At 43.8% G+C, this 22,702-nt stretch overlaps 2 protein-coding genes across 3 annotated transcripts; both read right to left on the bottom strand.

The window, feature by feature from the left end:
* Nucleotides 1-821: 821 nt before the first annotated feature.
* On the bottom strand, nt 822-12,488 carry jade1 (jade family PHD finger 1). Of its 2 annotated transcripts, none has more exons than XM_080513518.1 (11): nt 12,416-12,488; nt 10,270-10,342; nt 8,576-8,643; nt 7,593-7,750; nt 7,330-7,514; nt 7,012-7,223; nt 6,444-6,611; nt 5,196-5,312; nt 4,045-4,659; nt 3,538-3,655; nt 822-3,384 (listed from the first exon to the last, which is right to left on the bottom strand). In XM_080513518.1, the coding sequence occupies exons 2-11, from the start codon at nt 10,316-10,318 to the stop codon at nt 2,435-2,437; spliced, it is 2,640 nt and encodes an 879-aa protein (XP_080369644.1). In that variant the 5' UTR covers nt 10,319-10,342; nt 12,416-12,488; the 3' UTR covers nt 822-2,434. The 2 variants fall into 2 exon arrangements, with proteins under 2 accessions (XP_080369644.1, XP_080369645.1); XM_080513519.1 differs by having other exon boundaries at nt 10,270-10,394; nt 12,416-12,429.
* Nucleotides 12,489-16,992: 4,504 nt separating this feature from the next.
* Nucleotides 16,993-21,508, bottom strand: asmt2 (acetylserotonin O-methyltransferase 2; the record flags this gene model as incomplete). The annotated part of the gene is made up of 9 exons (XM_080512991.1): nt 21,411-21,508; nt 21,238-21,324; nt 20,883-21,057; nt 20,629-20,758; nt 20,491-20,559; nt 20,257-20,375; nt 19,753-19,890; nt 19,531-19,653; nt 16,993-17,204 (listed from the first exon to the last, which is right to left on the bottom strand). Exons 2-9 carry the CDS (start codon nt 21,316-21,318, stop codon nt 16,993-16,995), a joined length of 1,047 nt encoding a protein of 348 aa, XP_080369117.1. The 5' UTR covers nt 21,319-21,324; nt 21,411-21,508.
* Between the last annotated feature and the right edge of the window lie 1,194 nt (nt 21,509-22,702).

The following is a 22,702-nucleotide window of genomic DNA, read 5'->3' as shown; positions in this document are numbered from 1 at the left end:
TCTGTAAGTTATTTCTAACGATATGAAAATGAATACTGACACACAATATTCAATACGGCTTACATAAAACGATTATACATGTACTATCAGAGGCAATTAACAACAGTTTAGACCAGTTGATGGAACTTTTAATCGTCAAACCGCGAACCGGAAGTGCCAAGCGCTAACCGGAAGTGCCAGGCATGTAAAAAGTATCAAATTTAGAGTTACACAAGTTAGCCGAAGTGACATAAACATTACTAAATGTAATATATTTTAATTTTGATTTGGTCGAGCATGTAACACTGCTGATAAAAAGAAAGAAAAGAAAAACGGGAAACACAAAATGTACAGATTCAGTCTGGAATCTGAGAACAAGCAGGAGATGTGAAAAAAGTCATTTTAATTAACTTCAAAAGTAATCAATTACAATTAATTTTCTCAAAAACGATTTTAGTGTATTGGTTAATTTTCAACTGTGTTGGATGTCTTTATCATTTAACTAAATATCAGTTTAAAGTATTTTATTTATTACGTTAGTTTAAAACATTTGGGAATCGGACTGGAGTCCTCTGGTCGTGCCTCAGGGTGAACTTCCCACTGGAACACAGCACACGTTAAGGGATGTGATGGTAAATACAGTGCAGTTGTGATGAACCAGGACAGCGATTCAGTTGGAAATGAAGGATTCATGTACATGGAGGTTGTTAAGAAAGTGAGGTAGATGAAGGACTATTTCAGTTTCTTATAATAGTTTACTTGTTGATCAATGCAAATAAAACACAGAAGAGTGTATTTCTGTGACGTGTGTGAACTGAGACAGAGACGACCCGGACGCAGACTTAAGTCTTTTAAGAGTGTTTATTCCTCTTGAAGACGACGACAACAGAAAGAAAACAAGGTTCATCTTGCATGACAGTAGTACAGCAGCGGCCGAGAGTACAAAACGCTGGACTTTTAGTTTTCAGTGTAAAAATAACTCTACTCAAACCTCACTGTGCCGTCTTCTCGTAGTGCAAACGCTTCAAATCAAAGTTAGGCACATGATGGATACGATACGATCGCAGTTCAATTACACTTAAGTGCTGACGAAGGAGTTCCTTCCAAAAAACCTTCAGAGTTCATGTTTGGAGCCGTTTACATCCGATGGAGCTCGAATCAAGAGGAGACAAAAAAAAAAAACATCACCCGCTTCAGCCTCTCCAACTAAGTGCAACCGACTCATGGCCGAGTTTAATACTATTCATAAAAAATAAGAATGCAAGCTTATGGTCCAAAGCAACAATCACGACTCTTCCCTCGTTGCTTGTAAATATCTGAGCGAGCTTTTTAAGTGGCATCTTGACATCTTTCTACTCTGAGAAAAAAAAAAATACAACAAACGTACAAACTAGCTCAAAATAAAGTGAAATATTTCCCAGTTTTACATATGTTACAAATAAAAAATAAATATCAGCTCTGTTTCTTAAACTAGCTTTATATTTTAGGATTCATTGAGAAAAATAAAGGTAGAGAGAGCGAGCGGCCAGGCGGAGGAGTGTTCAGAGCGTCGGGCAGGGATTCCAACGCGAAGAGCAACCTGGTGGTTCAGTTGGTTTACCGATAAAGTCAAAATGTGGAGAATCGAAAATATCCAAGAGAAAGAGAGGGGGGAGTTAAATCAAAAAAAAAAAAAAAAAAGAGGCAAAAATGAACGTAGAGTTTGAATTTAGAGAAGAAAGAAGCAAAAATACAAATCAGAATAAAGTGAAAATGTTCAGAAAAAATAAAACAATTTAAAGTTCAAAAATCAATTCAAGAAAAACTCATTTGAATGTTTTAAGGATCAAGTGAAAAGGTGGGTGAGACGAACCCAGAGATGTAGAAATGAGTCAAATATTGAGAATCTGATCAAAAGAATTCAATAATAAATGTGCAAAAGTTTGAGAAAAAGAGCTAAAACTTTAAAAGAGAAGAAAACATTAAAATAAACTCAAAAGAATGAGGATTGAGTTTATAAAGCAAATGACAGAAATGAAAATGAGAATCAAAACAAAGCCAAACTGAAATATCGACAAAAGAATGAAAGTCGAAATCCAAAGGTTTGGTTAAAAAAAAAGAGAAACACTTAACTTAAAGGTCACAAATAAAATTTCTAAAAGTCAAAAAAAGCAGAAACGAAGACAAAAGTTTGGGAAAAACTGAAGTTAAAGAGACAGTTATTAAAAAAGTCAAGAGTTTAATGTTTCTGGGGGAAAAAAAGAAAAGAAACGAGGAAAAACTAAGTTTAAAACGAGGAAAAGTAAGAAGGAAGTGAAGAACGTGGAGAGAAACCGAACGGACACACGAGGAAACGTGATGAAAAATCAAATCAACGACCAGGTGCAAACACTTTCCGCCCTCGACATTCTGACTTTATTCTCTGCTTTTAAAGCGGCTCCCTCCCCGCCGCCGCCCGGCTCCTCCCCCTCCTCCATCAGGACGCCAGCACGCCCCTGCGGATGATGTCGGAGCCGTAGCGGCGGCCCAGCGTGGCGTCGCCCCTCAGCTGGTGGGAGTGGCAGCGCTTCAGGCACGGCTCCAGCTCGCCGTCGCCCCCCCGGGGCTCGGAGGAGAACTCCTCGTTCTCCGTGCCCGTGCGGAGCCGAGTCCTCGGGTAGGACGACGGCTCCGGCGTGTTGGTGAGCGGCCGGAGCAGCGGCTTGCGTGGCTCCGCCCCCTGCCCGCCCTCCGGCCCCCTGGCCACCAGCTTCTCGCCCTTCTTGGGGATCCTGAACTTGCCCCAGCTCTTCAGCTGCCCCGCCGGCCCGCCGGCCGCGTGCGAGCCGTTGGCCGGCGTCCTCCGCAGCCAGCCGTTCGCTTTGGCGTCCGACACGGCGGCTCTGTGCGGCTTAGTGTTGGCGGCGGCGTTGGAGGGGGCGGGGCCCCGCCTGGTCCCGCCCTCGTCGATGAAGTAGTCGTCGGAGTCGGAGCTGCGGATGTCGACCAGCCGGATGGAAACCGTCTTCTCCAGCTGTCTGAAGCTGCTCCGGTCCACCAGCTCGCTCCTCCTCTTCCGCCGCCGCTCCTCCTGCTCCGCCTCCTCCCGCCGCCGCCTCGCCTCCTGCTCCGCCCCCGGGGCGTCCCTCCGGGGGGGCTTCCTGCCGTCGGCTCTGTGCGGCTCCGGGTCCACCTGCGGTTCCGTGCCGGCGCCGGAGTGGAGGGTGGTGGCGGTGGGCGTGGCCTCCGCAGGCCCCGCCTCTTTGAGGCGTGAGCTCCTGCTGTCCTTGGACTCCAGGGGCACGCTGGGAGTTTCCAACAGACTCCTCCTCTCGCCGCTCCTCCTCTTCTCCTGCTTTGAACCCCGTTTGGTCTGAGAACCCGAAGAACCTGAAGAGAACCAGCCGAGAGAGAAGAACTGCTCCAGATCCTTGGAGGACGGATCTCCTGCAAGGAGGGGGAGTTATTATTAACAATAATAATAATAATAATAGATGTAAAAAGAAGGAAGGGAAACAAGGAAAGAGGAAGAACTGAAAGTTGATTTGTTCCCAATTTGACCAGTAGGAGGCGCCGGCCCTCCGTCGGCCGCAGACTCACCGCTGAGCAGCTCGTGGTCGACAAGGCGGACCTGGTGCTGGAAGATCTGCTCCTGGACCCTCCACAGTGAGCGCTTCATCTTCTCCCTGCGCGTCACCATGTAGGTCAGATTCCTCACCTGAGGGGACACACACACACACACACACACACACACACACACACACACACACACACACACACACACACGATAAATATAGATTCTTTCATTTATCATTAGAACAGTCACTGTAAAGCACTCTAACGATGATGTCACCACCCAGGTTGTGTAAAAGCCCAATAACGAGCCCCTCATTGCAGTCAGGTGTGCTGAAGTGGGAGGAGCTAAACCCTGCAGGACCTCGTGTTAATCCTTGTTTTTACTGAATTCTTTCAATCAGATTGTTCTCGTCCCTGTGGGTTTTTCACGAGTCAGTGCTGTTTTAAAAGTTCACACACACTTGTGATCGGGTCAGTATGTGTTTGTGTGTGAGCGCCTGGTGTGGAGCAGCAGAAGAAGAAGAAGCGTACCCTCTCCAGGTCCTGGCGGAGGTGCGTGAAGAGCTGCAGGCGCCGCAGCAGCACCTCCTGCTCGCGGCGGGCGAGGCTCTCCTCCTCGTCCTTTTTGGGCGTGAGCAGCGGCTGGTTGAAGTTGGCTTTGCGTTTGAGCTTCCAGTACTGGAACAGGAAGTCCACCACCTCCGGGGGCAGCTTGAGGTGAGCCGCCACCTCCTTCACCTCCACAAACTGGAAGAACTCCTCCTCCATCTCCTGCAGCTTCATCTTGCGGAGGCTGACCCGTTTCTCCTGCTGGCGGCTGCTGAGCGCCTCGGCCGTCCGGTCCGGGAGCGGCGGGGCGACGTAGGAGGACGAGGAGGAGGAGGCCACCTCCTCCTCCTCGTCCTCCCCCCCTCTCACCCGACCTCTCCTCCTGCACTTCCCGTCCCTGGAGCCCTCCTCCTTCTCCTTCTCCTCCTCCCCTCCGGACTCTCGGTCCCGGGCCTCGCCGCCCTCCAGGCCCGAGTGTTTGGGGCAGTACGACTTGAACTTGACCTCGTCGTCCTCGGTGAGGATGGTGTTCATCTCCAGCCCGGCGTGGAGGCCGCACGTCACGTGGAAGGCGGTCCGGCAGTTCTTGGCCGAGCACTGCGGGGGAAGGATCAGGGAAATCGACATGTAAGAAAAGGGAAACTGCACCTTGGAGCTGAAAAACCAGCAGCACGAGACACAAGGTCTGTGAGAAAACGTCATTTGAGCTTCAGCAGAATTCAGCCGTACTTGATGAGGAGCTGAAAGAGTCTTAGCTCATTTAAACTCTTTACACACTGATGATCAGCAGAACGTGCAAAAAATGGAAAAGCAAACACAAGAGCCACCTTCTCACCCGGCTTGTCAAGTTTAGTTATTTATCTCTTGTTTGGTTCACTTGGAAACTTCTGGTTTTACTTCTTTGTTCATTCTTGAGTGTTTGTTAGAATTGTGGAAAGAACTTTGAGTTCCATTGTAAATGTAGGAAACGCTGATGACAGCCTGGTACGTCGTCACAGTTCAAAACAAAGTGTACAAACTGCAAACTGTGTTCTGCCTGAAGGCCGCCGCCATCGCTGAGCTGAAATAATCTGATTACATTTCACACGGTCGTTTGGCCGTGACAAGCAGAGAAGCGGACGGCGTCTCTGTACCTGGATGCACGCTCCCGTCTTCTCCTTGCACAGGCAGCAGATCAGAGCCCATCTGTTGCTGGGGATCTGGGACACGTTGGTGATGGGCTCCATCTTCTCTGGGTTCCCGATGCTCACCTGCACGCCACAGTGAACACACCGGGAGCGTCAGACAGCGGCGGGCGAGTCATCGCACATCAATCACGACGGCGTGGAGGAACACAACGGGAGTTTGAGCTAAACGAGTCTGAGGACAGTGCAGGTGAAGGCAGGATGCACCGTGGTCACATGACCAGACGTCACAGGAGAAACATTGTTCCAATATCATATCGTACTTTATCTTTTAACCTTCATATTCTCCTGGTATCACACCGGGAGGAGGAACCAAGACTTACTGGCCTTTAAAGCTCAGATAGAAAAAGTTCATCTGTTTGAATGAAGTTGTTAACGACGATGTAAATATTGTTTAAAGAAACGTTTTGGCACCAGAAAACAAACGATGTAATCATGTGAGGCCATCAGGAGCGTTCTTGCTCTTGCTCATGAGCACTATGGGCTAACCAGTAGTTCTGCACATGCTCAGTAGAGCCAATCAGAACAAAGTTTCCTCCATGGTGTCATGACTCCCACTTTCTATTCTGCAGGGACTTGCTAGTCTTGTTTTGCCCCTAGTGCTTTTAATTTGACAGTCACCATAACAATCCAACTTGGTAGTTTTATTTTGACAGTCACCATAATAACAATCCAACTTGGTAGTCTTATTTTGACAGTCACCATAATAACAATCCAACTTGGTAGTTTTATTTTGGCGGTCACCATAATAACAATCCAACTTGGTAGATTTATTTTGACAGTCACCATAATAACAATCCAACTTGGTAGTCTTATTTTGACAGTCACCATAATAACAATCCAACTTGGTACTCTTATTTTGACAGTCACCATAATAACAATCCAACTTGGTACTCTTATTTTGACAGTCACCATAATAACAATCCAACTTGGTACTCTTATTTTGACAGTCACCATAATAACAATCCAACTTGGTAGTTCTATTTTGGCGGTCACCATAATAATAATCCAACTTGGTAGTTTTATTTTGACACCAGATTGCAGTGTGGCGTCATGCAAGCGGCATCATTTTCAGTGTTTCTGCCGTTGCCATGTGGACAAACATTGTTTTCATAAAGTTCCCCTCCGACGTCCACCGACAGACGTTGTGGTCTAAACGGGGCCTGAACGCCGTCTGTACTCGGTGTCGGCGCTCACCTCTGGGATCCACAAGGCACAGCTGACGTGGACCCACTTGGTTCCACTGCGGGTGGGCTTCATGGCACCGCCCTTCTTGGGACATAACTGGCACTTTGGCAGGATTCCCAGGGCGCAGATCCGGCACAGCCAGCTGCCCTTTGGGACTTTTTGGATGCCATAACAAGCCTGGTGGGATTTTTTTGGGAAGAAAAGTAAAAGAGAGAGAGAGAGGTTGAGCAGAGTGAAAACATTTCTCTTTAAAATTGAACTGGAAGTTTTCTGGAGGAGCCTCAAGTTAAATAAAGGATGTCACCAGAGGGAAACGTCACCGCGGGGTTCAGGCTGCAACTTGTTGGCAGGAATTTACACCTTTCTGTGTTCACTTTGTCACGTCTCAGTGTCAAAACCTGCCTCTTCAAGTTTCACTGCAGAATCTTATCGCACAAACTAGTTTAGAAAGCGAACAGAGAACTCGGCTACCCTCAGCAGCGACACCCAAAGAACAACATTTGCTGTATCTTCTGAGAATGAACTGTTGTACAGTGAATCTTGAAATGTGTGACGGTAGCGTCAGTGGATTTCTCACCTGGTGCACGCAGATGTTGCACTTGTCGCAGAACACCATCTCGTTGTTGTCCTCGCCGTCGGGCGACTGGCACACGTCGCACACCACGTCCTCGTCGTACTCGATGCCCAGACCCTCCTCCGTCTCCATGGCGTGTGTCATGTTGTCGTGGCAACGGCACTCAAACTCCTCCATCACTCGCTCCATGGTGATTTCGTCCAGCGGCGGTAAGGCTGGAAAGTGGACGAGAAGCCAGGAGGCCCCCCAGCAGAGCTGAAGCTAATGCTAACTGCTGCATGTGTTCAGCAAGAGAGGACTGCGACTGAATCGTGGGCTCACCCATATCTGTAAACTCCTGGTTGATGACCTGCAGCCAGGCCACGTCCTCCTCGTTCAGGTCGTAGCGACACATCCCGTCTGCCAGCGTCCGGATGTCCACGTAGCCCAGCGCCTCTGCCCCCGAGGTCCGGATCATTTTCTTTGGCCTGATGAACATGAGCTCCTTTCCCTTTTCTCCCAACACCCTGCACAGAACACTCCCGTTACTAGATTGGCCTTCAGGAACGCAGAGTGTTTAAGCGAGCCGCTCTGGGTCTTCCTACCGGGCCACAGGCTGCGGGATGGACTGGGGGCTGACGGGGACCTGGACCCCCTTCTCCCACTCCTGCCTCCAGGGGTCGGCCAGGACGTAGTAGTCCTCGGGGTTCAGTTGGTACGAGTCGTGCACTTTCATGGCTGTGATCAGGTCCGTCCTGAAGACCTGCAGACGTTCACCATCAGGAGTTAAAACACACAGCTTACCCCACAAAAAAACTAAAACATTTGTACAGTGATTGACAAGCGAAATCATTTCAAACCGACTCACAAGACAGAAGCACAGAAGTCACCAGGAATGACCAAGAACTGAGTAAAACTGCTTTAGTAAGACAAAAACACAAGGCCTGGTGCAAGTCCGTGACAAGAGACAGAGCATTGTTATCTGGAAGCACTGATCTCAAAGTACAAAGACATGAACTTCAGCTCAGTGTTTATATTTATCCCAAATGATCTGTCATCGTCACGACACTGCAGCCCCACACTTCAGTCACTGATTCACAACAATGACACGTGATATTTCATGAAAAACACCTGAATACAGCCACATTATGTCTTCACTATAAACTCTGTGCCACCATTTCAACAAAATCCACGGTACAAGTTGCCATAAAGCTGCTTTAAAAGCTGCAGATTTAAGTCTGCATTAATAACTGATGGGTTTTTCCATCCTGATGTTCTATCAGCTGACACGGGTCATAAAACAACCGAACACGCTGTGCACAAACAGCCGAGGAGCCGCAGCCAGTCAGCGCACGCCTTCAGCACGAGTCTTTGTTTTGCTTTGATTTGATTGGCTCAGAGCTCAGGGGGCGGGGCTACAGTGGCCTGTGAGGACCAAGTCCAGACTGGAGAGCAGATAACAGGGAGAGTTTCCAACTGAGGGTCTCAGGCTCATGTCGGTCACCGATAGCACGCACACACACACACACACACACACACACACACACACACACACACACACACACACAGAGTGTGAGGTGGAGCGTACCTCGGAGGGTTTCTGCCCCGTCCCCCTCCTCGGGTGGGACGACTGTTGTGACCAGCAGGTTGAATTACCTGCAGGAGAAGAAATGGGACAAACTGTTAAGAGGTGAAGACATTTCGTATACATCTTTTCACCCTGATGAGCCTTTTTGGAGGCTTTCAGTTCTCACACACACACACACACACACACACACACACACACACACACACACACACACACACACACACACACACACACACACACACACACACACACACACACACACACTAGAATAAACAACATTTCAGTCACAGAAATGAATCAAGAAGTTTTTTCAGCTCTTATATGGGAATTAAATGGAGCCCTGTCATCCAGTTACAATCTCCTAAAAGTCATTTAGGCTACTTTCTTGCAATTACAATTACATAGCTTTACTATTTTACTTTGGTTTTCCCTTTAATCTTATCTGAACTGATCATTTTCCTGTTGTTGTATGTGTGAATGGCAGATATAAAGCTGTTAGACAGATGTACTAAAAACTGTCCATAATGTGGATTTCAGAACCTTTTACTCAACTCAGATTGTGAAGCTATAAATGTTGCACTGTCTGTGGTTTTTCTTATATCGGCGAGTGCTGCTAAAGGAATGAACCTTTTATCAAGACTCCAAACTAATAATCAGTGAACACATGATTAAAGAGCAGCAGGAGATATCGGTGCAGCTCGAGTTAGATTTAAGAGAGTTTCTCTAGGATCTTTCAGGTGTTGAATTTGTCTGAAAGGTTTTGCTCATGAAAAACATCTTTACAAAATGACTGGAGTTCCCCTCTGCAGGGAGAAACTGAGAAAGCTTCATTATGATGCACAAAAACTTCATCTGATACTTTCAGTTTCGTAAAATGCAACTTATTTGAATTTTTTTGTTAAATTACTGATGGCAAAAGCAAAGAAACATCTTTTAAAATCATGTCCAGTATATAATTTATATATAGCACATGAAGAAACAATAAATGTAAAAAGAGCTAATAGACTGTTTTAATATCATGTAATAAATGTTTTAAGCTTCAAATTGTTATATCAGTAAAATTTAAATTTGAATGTCACAAGATATTTCCTTTAACAAAATAAAATACTAAAATAACTTGCAAAGCTGGAAACTAGAAGGAGGAAAATAGACTCCTGGAGGTCAAACATGACCATAAATATTTTTACTCGCCTTACAAGGTCTTTTAAAATGAGAATAACTGATGTATTTTAATACTAAATACCATGTCAATTTCATAAACACAATGACAGTGGTATTCGGGAGAAGTTTATCGTGTTTTCTTCCTTTTGAATAGTGTGGTTGAACTCTCTGAGAGTTTATACAGTGTAAAACAAACAACCACACCCTGCTGTTGAAATTGTTGAGAGTCCTGATTAGAGTGTCTGACCTGCCTGGCCGTCTTTAAAGGTCCCACTCTGTCCCCTGTCTCTCAAACTGTAGCCTGTCTTTCTCCTTTTCTTTATCTTTCATCACCTGACGCTCGACTTTCTCGTTTTCCTTCCTGGAGATATGTTGAAGCAAGAACAAACTGCCAGGCAGATCACACGGTCTTTATGTGCTTCGCTGAACTTAAAGAGTCCTGCCTGGCACTTTCTCCGGCAGGATTGAGCCGGATCGCTCGGCTCTATATTTGGAGCCGGTGATGTATGAGTCAGCACAGATATTTTGCTTACTTCCATTGTCCGAGTCCTCGCTGCTGCTGGTGTGCCTGCTCCTCTTCATGTCGCCTGTGTTTCCAGCTCCGCACTTCACAGAAAACACACAATACTGGTGAGGCTGAGACAAACAGCTGTCAGATCTGATGGGAGGGAGACAAAAGTTTGACTCAGAAAACTGATATGATGGAGGAAAGTTGCGTTAAAACGTCAGTTCGTCCCTATTATACACAAGTACACTGCTATCAAAATAAATTCTAAAAACAATATAAAGACGCTCATGTCGTCATCTCATATATGTTAAGGGTTTGTTGTTGAACGTGTAAACAGTTGATTTAGGTAACAAATGCGCATCTTATATGTTCAATTCATTTCAAAACAAACCAAACCAGTACATTTGAAACAACACAGGAATTAATCCGGATAAAAACGGCAAAGAAAACACAATTTCCAGTCAGTTAGACCGTGTTACTATTGCACCGGCTGCGAACCTTGTGACAGCACAGCGGCTCTGCTGCAATCTGCACCAATGTGAACACATGCACTGAAACCAGCCTTCAAAACAACAAGTTCCCACACTGAAAACAACACCTGGAAGCAGCACCGTGCAGCGGAAAGACTCCAGCACCGACTCAACACAACTCATATCGGGTGGGGAAAAACTCCAGTTTGCACTCACAGCAGGTGGAAAAACTCCCATTTGCATGGAAACGTGCGAACACGAACTTCAGCAGGCTAGGCTAACAGCGTGCTAGCCCGGTTTGTGTGTGCCGCCCCTCAATCCGGCGCAAGGTGGCGGCCAGCCGCACCAAAACAACGCTGCTCGAGTGTTATTCCAGCAGGCAAGGCCGCTGGGTTTAAGCGACGTGGGTGCAGCTTGTCAGCACACCTCACAGGAATGCATTTCTTTTAATTAGGTTGCAGGTTGGCGCTAGCAGCGGTTAGCCTCAATGCTAACCTCAGTCCGTTATGCAACACGCGGGCCCACCCACACCCCCTGAAGTTAGCCTCCGGTTCGTACTGTCAGTTCATAGTTTAAGGGAAAACTTCAAAACTCATTAAATTAAAAGGTTTAAGCAGAGTAACTCAACCTCGACGTGATCTAATGTAGTTATGACAGCTCAAATAATGTTTCAATATATATTTCTAACTAACTAAACACATTTACGAAAGAATAGCTAAATGTGATTGGCACATCACTTTTGTGATTACAATCAGGCCATAATTGAGAACTTTAAGTGGAATTGGTCAGATGTGCTAAGCATTTAAATGGAAAGATTCTTTATAACATATTCCACGCCGATTAGAGACATAAAACAAAAAACTGCAGCCAATAATATATATGCAATATTATCTGCAACTTACTGTTAAACCTTAAATAAAACTATATAAAAAAAAGACAAACAACAGCCTAAAACAATCTGTTAATACTCTTTGCTCAACAGCGTAAAATGCTTCACAGAAATTCTCAAGTGCAGACTAAAACTAAGAATCATTCAAATTTACCTTTAAAGAGAGAGCTCCCAAACCGAGTCCAACTTCCGCACCGTAAATGTTGTTTATAATAACAATCGTTTATGGTACATAAAACGTAAGGATAAATCGACCGATATGAATCGCATCGTTGAACAAAATCGAGTCACCATAAACCGACTTGTACCAAAAATGTTTGCTCTGAGTAATATTAAGGCCAGTTAAATTTAGCTGACGTTAGCAGTTGACAGCAGCGGCTAGCTCGTTAGCACCGGCCACTCGTCCACTTTCATGGGGTTTGTTTAGCATTAGCCACCGTTGCTAACGTAGCCCCTCGATACACGCCTCAGTCACAGCCGAGCTAACTGTCAAAGGTGAGGGGTCAATTATTGATCCAAACAAACTCCCTAAAAACAACTCGGAGTCGTGAATTAAAGTATAATTTAATGACAGAGGGCAGTTCAGGCAGCGGTGCGGCTAACCAGCGGGGCACGGGGTGGTACAGTGACCAGCGCTCCACTGGCGGAGGTTAATCTTTGGCGCCATTTTAAATGACGATGTCGCGTTCTCCTAGCGGACCGCTGGTGCGACCATACTGCAAACACACAAACTCGCTCAAATATCCCGTCGAGAACCTTCTGGAACCCGGCTCGAGCTGCGGAGGGCCGCGGAGAAAGTGGACGGTACGTACAGGAGCGCGTCAGGCAGAGGCGAGCCGCTTGTTTGAGTTTGTTGCGAAGCGCAGTTTCTGCCGTGAGTTCCGCTTGACCCGCATTCCACATACACAAACACACCGAGCGGTGGAGGAGGAGGCGACGGCCGGGAGGAGGGGGCCGTGCCCGGGCACGCAGCTCCGCGGGTCGGCCGCTGGAGGGCGGCAGGGCGCTACCTCCCATTCCAAACCGACGCGAACAGTGAGGTTGCGCGTGCAGTGGTCTGCTGTCAGCCGGAGCGCGCACAGTGCGCGTGCCCATGGAGCTCAAACTGACATCGTTCATTTAAAAAAACATAATTACTGCTCATAATGCTTTAGTTATTACAGATAATGTGCTTGTTTTTCAGAATTAATTGTGCAGGAAACAAAATAATAAAACGGACAAAGTCCATTAAAGTTTTGACATTAAGTCAGGAAGTTTGAAAATCCGGTTTAAAAGATTGAAAACAATTATTTTAAAGGGGGAAAAAAACATTCATTAGTTTTTGTTTCTTCTATTTTTCTCCTCTTTTGTTCTATTATTTCCTCCTTTCTTCCCCATGAATAAATATGCAACACTGTCAATGCAAGACTTTTAAACCTTTATCCAGGTAGCTTCAATTCATACCGTAGATAGAAAGTAATCAGATTACAGGGATGTGTTTCCCAAGTTGATTTAATCACAATTAATTTACTTGCCAGAAAGAAACTCAGAAAGTATTTAAGTGGTTGGGACACTATATTTGTTGTTCCACTGATGATCAAGTTGATCAGTTTTTCAGATTTCAGGCTATATTGTAAAGTGAATATATATAATATATGTCCACTGCTTTTGTTTGCTCCTTCTATTTATTTTTGTACTTTTGTAAATACTTTTAGATGTTTTGACAGTTTCCAGACTCTTCAGTAACAGATAAATTCCACATTGATCTGCTGAGCAAAGAGCAATAAATATATTTTTCCTCTATTACTTCATTTGACCCCCTTTACTCTCCTTCTACTCGTCCTTTGCTTCCTTGTTTTCCCAACTGATTCTTCTCACCTTTTACACTTTTCCTTTTCTTCCGCACCTCGTTCTTCTTCCTGTTCATATGCTTTTTACTTTTCCTTATCTTTTTTCTGCATATTCTCCACCTCCGGCTCCTCCCTTTCCCATTCCAATGCTACTTGTGACGCTTCAACGGACTACAATCAACACAAGCTCATTTTTTGGCAGCAGAGAGTCTCACAATATTATTGTTAATAACACAGATGAGTGGAAAGAACAGAAAGTTTCCAGAGTTGCAGGACCAACTCTGCTGCAGATTTATTATCCACAAACACAATAAAGTGAAGGTAACTCTCCTGAGTGTGTTACACAGCAAACTGAACCCAAGCTCCTTTTTTTCTTTTTTTTTTAGAAAGTGCACGTGTTTATCTGTTAAAAGGGAAAACCTCACTTGGAAATTATTAATTATCCCCCCGTGCGTCAAAGCACCACACACCAGGCATGTTTCCTTTTCTGAACAGGCACACGGAGGGCAGCTCAGGGGCCTGGAGGGGCAGAGGGCCTCACGCGACTCAAATAACAGCAAGAAGACACCCGACGTTCACCAAGCACTGGAAACAGGCACAGAAACACGTGGAAAGACAGCCAGAAAACATCGATTAAAGGCATAAAACGAACATGTAACGAGGCAAAAATGATGCATTAAACATCACAAACACGCAGTAAATCTCAACCGAGCACATCAAAATAACATAAAAATACTGAAATTATGGTTACAAAAAATGTAAACGACCAGAGAAAGATGGAAACTGACCAAAAAGATTACATAATGTCCGTAAAACACCACAAAATAATCCCAAAAGACACAAACCTGGGAGCTTATTTAAATGTGTGGTTCTGTTTAGAAAAATGTATATATGTTCTGATGGAAAATGTGTTTAGCAGTAAAAACTGTTATTAATCCACAGTTTATATCACTTTTATGTATGCTTCACAGTCATGCTGTCAACATAAAATAAGAAGAAGAATTACCAAATGTATTCATAGTTACTTTCTCTCAAAAGAATGTATTTTATTTAGATTAAAAAAACACTTTTTACAATCAGATTTTGGAGGTAGGAAAGATGCAAAAACTACTATAAAGCCACAAAAACAACTTTTTTTCTACTGAAGATGGAAAAGCACAAAAAATAGAAAATAACTACAACTAATAATGAATGAAAATGCAAAAGTAGTTTGCATTTTCAAAATAGAAACAAAACAACAAGAAAGAAATTAAAATAAAAAAAGACAAATGAACACAAAGAGAAATGAAAAATTACAAAGTAATTTAAAAAATAAACAAATTATAATTATAAGAATTTGAAATAAATGTTTATAAAGGATCTATAGAACATCAAATGAAAGAAATGGCAACAAAAATACACAAAACAATCAGAAATATGCAGAAAATATTCATAAGAAAACACGATCACAAGATAAATGGAAAATGGACAATAAGACTCGTGATGTTCACCAAAATAGACAATTCAAGACCTGTTCGTCATGTTTTTGCCGGCTTGTTGTAATTTGTCACCTGGATCACCTTGTTCCAGCTCAGAGTTGAAGCTATTTGATGTTTTTAAAGTAAAACAAAAAAATTTGCATCAAGACTTCCTGTTGCTGCCATACAATATTAAATATAAAGTTTAGTGCATTTTATTACACACACACAGAGACAGAGTGACGTAAAACTGTTTTTATTGTACAAGATTTAAGTTTGAATGAAAAAAAGAGAAAATATTTCATAAAAATAAACTTGTACAATAATATAAAAACATACAAAGGCAGAAGTAGGCTAAGAACCAAAATGTTGTCTTAATAGTTTATTATCTAAAAATACTCCTCGAACACCCGGAAACTGAAAAGACATGCATAAATTCCTAATATATATATATATATATATATATATATATATATATATATATATATATATATATATATATATATTAGGAACAGGATTTCAGACATGAATACACTTTTAAAGAAAATAAATATGTGTGAAGGGAAGAGAAGAAGATAAACAATCTAACAGTTTCACCAGCTGATCCAGAAAATACAGTTTTCTCATGTTTCTGTGTTTTTTTTTTTAATCATATCTCATCACTGACTCACATGCACATTTAAAACAGAAACTCCAGGTTCTTCAATGCTCATTTCAACAACATGTGAACTTATCGGCAGATTGTCACAGCTGAGATGATTAAAAAAAAAAAAAAAGTTTACGAGCATTAAAAAAAATGAATGCCATAAGCACAAATAAACTGTAGATAAATGCACACAGCCACATTACTCTCACATACAGACGTTTCAAGTGAAATCAGTAAAATAAGAAATAAGGTTCATTGAGGAAGTTCAGTCAGAAAGCACATTTACACAATTACACAATTAATCACAGGTTCCAGTTTAAAAGTTTGTATTTTTACTGAGGTTAAGTTTGTAGGTCCTGTTTCCATGACAACAAGTGAAAGTGCATAGTTTTTGCATTTTCATTTAACAAAAGTTTCCCGTTCACAAACGACGTCCGTTTACAAAGCAATGGGAGAAACGCTGAAAATTATGTAGTTAGCATGCCTAGCCATCAGTTGGCACTGTTGTTCTTTTTTTGTAATGAAACCACACACACACACACACACACACACACACACACACACACATACACACACACACACGCAGAAGAAAACAATGAGCTCTAAACATTAACAATTGTAGAAAACAGACATTCTCAGACCGATGACTGTCAAAATAAAAGTACCAAGTTGGATTCTTATTATGGTGACTGTCAAAATAAAAGTACCAAGTTGAATTGTTACTACAGTGACGGTCAAAATAAAAGTACCAAGTTGGATTGTTATTACAGTGACGGTCAAAATAAAAGTACCAAGTTGGATTGTCATTACAGTGACTGTCAAAATAAAAGTACCAAGTCCAGAAGAACATGGACTGGGAGTCACGACACGATGGAGGAAATGTTCTGATTGTCTCTACTGAGCATGTGCAGAGGTCTGCCATCTGCACGGCCTGAGCGTTTCTCCCATTTCCATGGAGCGTTTTCAAAAAGTTTCACCTGGGAGCCGCTTTCAATGAAACTTTTGCGTTTTCACTTGAAAACGTTGCGTAAACAGCATCTCAGTTTGATATCTTCCCACAGTTTAAAGATAAACACTGAATAATGCTGCAGTTTTCTATTTCAGCAGATTGAAAGTTTTCCTGCAGTCGCCGTGGCGACGACGCCTCGGGACGGGCGTCGTATAACAACCTATTAATGTAAAATGAAGGTGGGATTTCTTGAAAATAAAGTACTTTGTTGCAGCACTCTCAGTTTTGTTTGTATCTGTTTTTGTTTTATTCGATTATTGGAAAGTCATTACGTTGAAACGGTGGTAACAAATTGCTGATTATTATATTCCTGGTTGCCATGAGGGTTTTAAATTAAAAATGTGACCCTATCTAAGCAATATAAATGAATCCTGCAGCTCCAGACGCTGGCAAGAACTTGACAGCGTGGCTTCACGGTCGAACCTGATTCCAGTTTTCCTCCCGCAGCTCATCTGAGCGCCAGGATGGCGTCGTACGACTTCCCGGAGCGGCAGAGCTGCACCTGGCCGAAGCCGCTCCTCTCCAGCAGGCGCGTGTACTCGGAGGGGGGGCGCTCGCGGCCCTCCGTCTGCACCAGCATGTTGAGGGAGAAGATCTGGGCCGTGACGGGCCCCCGCCGGTTCTCCAGCAACATGGCCTCCACCAGCAGGACGCCGCCGCCTGAGGAGCACACACCAGCCTCAACGTTCACCGACGTGTTTGACTACAGTGTGTTAAGTCGGGAGGGTCAAACACATCCAGGGGTCACAATCAGCTCAATTTCACCTGGGTAAAAAGAGTGCCATGGTAACCTTTGAATTTTAACTTTTTCTTTATTGTGACGCAGAGCATACGTGATGAAAATGTAAATTTTTTATTTTATTTTTTGCAAAATTAAACAATTACTGTTGAAAATGACTGCAGTCTCGACATAAAGCCAATTTCAATGAAATCCAGTGAAATGTCCAGAAGACTCCTCCTGTCGCCGTTGCATTCTGGGAGTTTTTTTACAAACTCAAATATTTCAGTGTTCGCAGTTTTTCTAGGAATATCAGGAGTGACTAAAAGTGTGCATTTGAACTTCAGTGTTTAAAAAGAATCTACTGCATTTACTTTTGAAAGGAGTCTGGAATCAGCTCAGACTACAGCGTGCTGCAAGACATGTACAACTCTACTGAAATAGAGTTTTAACTGGAGTTATCTGTGAAATTAATAAGAATTAAAGCAAAATAAATGGATCCTTTAGGCTTGGCTGGAAGAAAAGTACCTTCTATCTAAGAATGAGCAGGAAAACTGCAGTATGAAGAGCTTTAAAAGCACTGCCTCTATTAATCACACAATTAATCCCATCTATTTAATAGTCATTAACACATTTTCTTCTCCTGATGAGTCAAAAAGCAGTAAATCCATCAAACGTCACTTTAATCTGCACTAATCCTGGCTTGCTGCTCTCGTGTTCCGTCTCCGTCCAGAAAAACACATTTACTCAAGAAACTCCTTCATTTCTGCTCCTCATGTCTCCAGGAAAAACTGTGAAGACTTGAATCTGAGAGCGTAGCCGTTTGACTAGAGCTACGCTCGGTAGAGTGCAGACCGTCGCCAACGCCACAATTGATCGCGGAACCGAGTTAGCATCACCAGCATGATAGCCGTGAGCGCATAGTGACGCTAACCAGGCAGGTCAGGTAGCGACATCGCTGTGTGACACGCTGAGCAGGGAGGGTCTCCATGGCAACAGACGGTGATCTTTGATCTTCATGAGGTACCTCTCTTATCTGCTTTGTACAGGACTTTTTTTTTTTGCAGTTTTAGGGATTTATTTAGAAACGATTCACTGTTATTGTAACTCAGGTGAGTAGTTTTTGCAAAAAGCTGATAACATCAATCCAGCCATCCACATACATACATACGTACGTATGTACGTATATATGTATGTATGTGCATGTGTGCATACATACATACATATATACGTACATGCATGCATACATACATATGTACGTACATATATATGTACAAACATATACGTACGTGCATACGTACATGCATACGTACATACATGTGTGCATACATACATGCATACATACATACATGCATGCATACATACCGATATGCATACATTCATGCATGCATGCATACGTACATAGATATATACGTGCATACATACATACATACATACATACATACATGCATGCATGCATACGTACATACATGCATACATGCATGCATGCATACGTACATAGATATATACGTACATACATGTGTGCATACATACATACATACATACATACATACATACATACATACATACATACATACATACATACATGCATGCATGCATACGTACATACATGCATGCATGCATACGTACATACATACATACATGCATACGTACATACATACATACATACATACATACATACATACATACATACATACATACATACATACATACATACATACATACATACATACGTACATACATACATGCATGCATACGTACATACATGCATGCATGCATGCATACGTACATACATACATACATACATACATGCATGCATGCATACGTACATACATGCATACATGCATGCATGCATACGTACATAGATATATACGTACATACATGTGTGCATACATACATACATACATACATACATACATACATACATGCATGCATGCATACGTACATACATGCATGCATGCATACATACATACATACATACATGCATACGTACATACATACATACATACATACATACATACATACATACATACATACATACATACATACATACGTACATACATACATGCATGCATACGTACATACATGCATGCATGCATGCATACGTACATACATACATACATACATACATACATACATACATGCATGCATGCATACATACATACATACATACGTACATACATACGTACGTACATTCACACATATATACATGCTGTGTTTCTTGAAGCCTGTTCCAGGAAGTGGAACGACTCCTCCTCCTGAACTCACCTGGTCTGCAGGCGTCGTGGATTTTCTTCAGCAGCATCTCACACTTGTCCTCCGACCAGTCATGGATGATTCGCGCCAGAACGAACAAGTCAGCCGCAGGGATTTCACCAGTGAAGAAGTCGCCTGTACAGTGATACACAACATGCATCGACTTCTGCCTGGTGAGCAATAAATACTGCATGAGAGGAAGTCGACTTCCACCGTTTCCCCAACGCGTCTCACCCGCTTGAAACTCAACGCTATCGTCCTCCTGGGCGAAATGTCTCCGCGCCGTCTCCACCACCTGCGGGAGGTCGAACACCACGACGGAGGACGACGGGTACGCCTTGGCCATCTCGCGGGCCAGAGCCCCGGTGCATCCTGGGAGTTGTTCACACACAACAAACACGTTAATCAACACGCGTGTGCGTGCTCACTTTCTGCTAGGAGCTACTTATTGTGACACGCTGGAGACCAGGAGACGCTTCAGTCATCAGAAAGTAAGAAAGTAAAAGACAGACTGCAGGTTGGAAATGGAGTGTTGAAGTTGAATTTAAAAAAACGTTTTTTTTAAATATGTACTTCATTTGGAAAAGACAGAGAAAATAGTGCGTTTGAAACTATTTTAAAAGCTTTTACTTGAGTCAGTGAGATAAAGTGAAGCCCATCCTTCACTTCAGCTGCACACGACTCTTTAGAGGAAACACCTAGGAGGAGCTGAGAGGATTAAATCAGAAGTGACGTCACCTCCCAGGTCGACGATCCTCTGGAAGCCCGAGAGGTTGAACGCCGTCACGATGTCGGGTCCGTCCAGAACCCAGGACGAGTTCATCAAACCCATGAACTTCAACATCTCCTCTTCCGACCTGTCAGGATCACACAACCCACCCTTCATCCCTTCATCTTCTGCACCGCTCTATAGCCCCCTTTAGATTCAGCTGACTGAAGCCAACATGAGAAGTGAACAAGTTGAAGACCAACCTGTACACGGCCTGGAACACTTCCTCCGCCGGCAGCCCGAACGTCTTCTCATTCTGGTTCTTTCCTTCCCTGCAACAGTCTCGGAGGTTAAAACTCCTTCCTCTCGCGTCTCCTCATTCACACAGCGAAGCCACTGACCTGACGGCGTCCGCCATGTTGTTCCACAGCGGGTAGATGGTCTGCGACTGGTAGACGATCATGTCGTGGAGCGACTTGGCGCTACCCTTGGCCAGGTAGAGGCTGGCCACGTCGCTGCTGCTGTACAACGCTGCGGAGCACAACATGTCTGACTGTCGGATCCAACGCTGATGGGAGACGATTCAGAAGTGACCTTAAACCACAGAAACCGTGTTCTGTGGGATGAAGGGACAGAACTGGAAGGGGTTCCCCACCTGTGCCGTCCCTCTGCTCCACCTCCAGGATCTCGATGCCCACCAGCGCGTCCAGCAGCCGCTCCATCCCGTCCTCGCTGGAGCTCAGCTCCCGGGCCACGTGTTTGGCGCTCAGGGGCTCCTGGGCGCTCAGCAGGAGGTCAAACACTCCCAGCTCACAGGCCGAGAAGATCACCTGCCGGGAGCCACACAGGCCTGCATCACACCTCTGAGCTGGAGGAAACATCTGCATGTCCTCCCGAGGATTGGGCTCCAACCGTCTCACTCCGATGTCATGATATCGACAACTTCCAATGAGTGTTTGCTGCAAACTGACCTCGTGCAGGACCCCCTGCTGTGAGGAGTGAAAGCTCACCTTTGACACCCTGAAGCCGTTGAAATACTCCAGAAGTTTGAATGGGTAGTCCAGCTCGCTCTGGGACAAATGCTCTGCCATGATGCTCTGCACAGAAGCAACAAAGCGCGTAAAGCTGCAGGAATGTGCGTAAAGCCGCATCTCTCCGTGGATCCTTCTCCTCTTTTACTCACCCGGTGCAGACAGTCCCGCAGGGAAGCTCCGCGATCCGGCGGTCGGTGCGCAATTCCGGGGAGTTTTGTGTTTTTTTTTTCTCCCCTAAAAGAGCCAAGATGTCGGAGGGTTTGATGCCGAAATTAAATGGTCGGCGGGTCCGTCGCGTCCAAGACCGAACAGAGAGAGAGAGAGAGAGAGAGAGAGAGAGAGGGAGGAGGAGGAGGGGGGGGGTGCAGTACCGGCAGCCTCCACAGAGCAGAGGAGGCGCTGTGGACCTGCAGAGAGAGAGAGAGAGAGAGAGAGAGCGAGAGAGAGAGAGAGAGAGAGCGAGAGAGACACTCACGCGCGTGTGTGAGTGTGACAGAGAGCAGAATAATAAAACCCGAACACTTGACTCAATACAAATTATTTGTTTTTGTTCCTACTTTATGGTACATTTTTAACAACAACAACAACAATAATAATGTTATTGTGGCTACTGTACACAACGCATATATTAAAAGACTTCCTTTAAATGTACAAAACAGTAACATTCATTTCGAATTAAAAAATTATGAACCAATAATTTCATTGCAAAGATAAATTAAAACAATATAATGAACGCAATGGAAGTGTAGCATGCTCAGAAAGGAGTATGTTAAACTTCTTGAATATTTATTGCAACATTTTGATTCATAACATGAATAATTCTTCTGAAGAAAGAAAGAAAATCATTTAACTATTTCTTACTTCATGGCTATAATTCTGGCTCATAAGAAATCCAGCATTATGATGTATGTTAATAAAGACTTGTGCTTGAAAGGAAACAAAGAAAATAACTATGAATTATGTCACAGTTTATGGGATACGAGTGGTTAATAATTAATAATTTAAAAAAAGTACTTAATTTTTTATGACCATTAGAACATTATAATTGTGCTTTTTAGTCATTTTTTTGTACCAGTCATGGAAAGTTTTCATGAAAATATCAAATCGAAAAGAAACATCGAGGTTAAATTCTGGGCGGTTGACGTTTTCAAAGCTCCGCCTCCTTCAGGTTGGAGATTCTAAAGAAATGTGGGTCAGAATTCCACAGATGTTTTTCAGAGGCGAAGTTCTGAAATCTACAACGTCCTGAAAAGGATGTTTGTTTCTAAGGCAACAACAAACACTGAAAACAATATAGGTATCATGTAGGTGCTGTTTGTCTTTGTAATGAAACCACACACACACACACACACACACACACTCCGGCCTTGGTATGCATGACCAAAAATGCATTTTCAAAAAGTCCCACCTTGGGAATGGTTTTCGAAATAGTTGCGTCGTC

This window comes from Blennius ocellaris (genome assembly GCF_963422515.1).
Source record: "Blennius ocellaris genome assembly, chromosome: 17".
In the NCBI taxonomy this organism is placed as follows: domain Eukaryota; kingdom Metazoa; phylum Chordata; class Actinopteri; order Blenniiformes; family Blenniidae; genus Blennius; species Blennius ocellaris.
Note: the sequence above shows the minus strand (reverse complement) of the source record. Positions and strands in the feature narration are given on the sequence as shown.

Coding starts and splice junctions, on each gene's coding strand:
- jade1 (XM_080513518.1), bottom strand. CDS start 10,318: ATGAAGAGGAGCAGGCACACCAGCAGCAGCGAGGACTCGGACAATGGA. Junction 8,644..10,269: donor CGAGGACTCGGACAATGGAA/GTAAGCAAAATA, acceptor CTTCTCCTGCAG/GTAATTCAACCTGCTGGTCA. Junction 7,515..7,592: donor ATCCCGCAGCCTGTGGCCCG/GTAGGAAGACCC, acceptor TGTTCTGTGCAG/GGTGTTGGGAGAAAAGGGAA.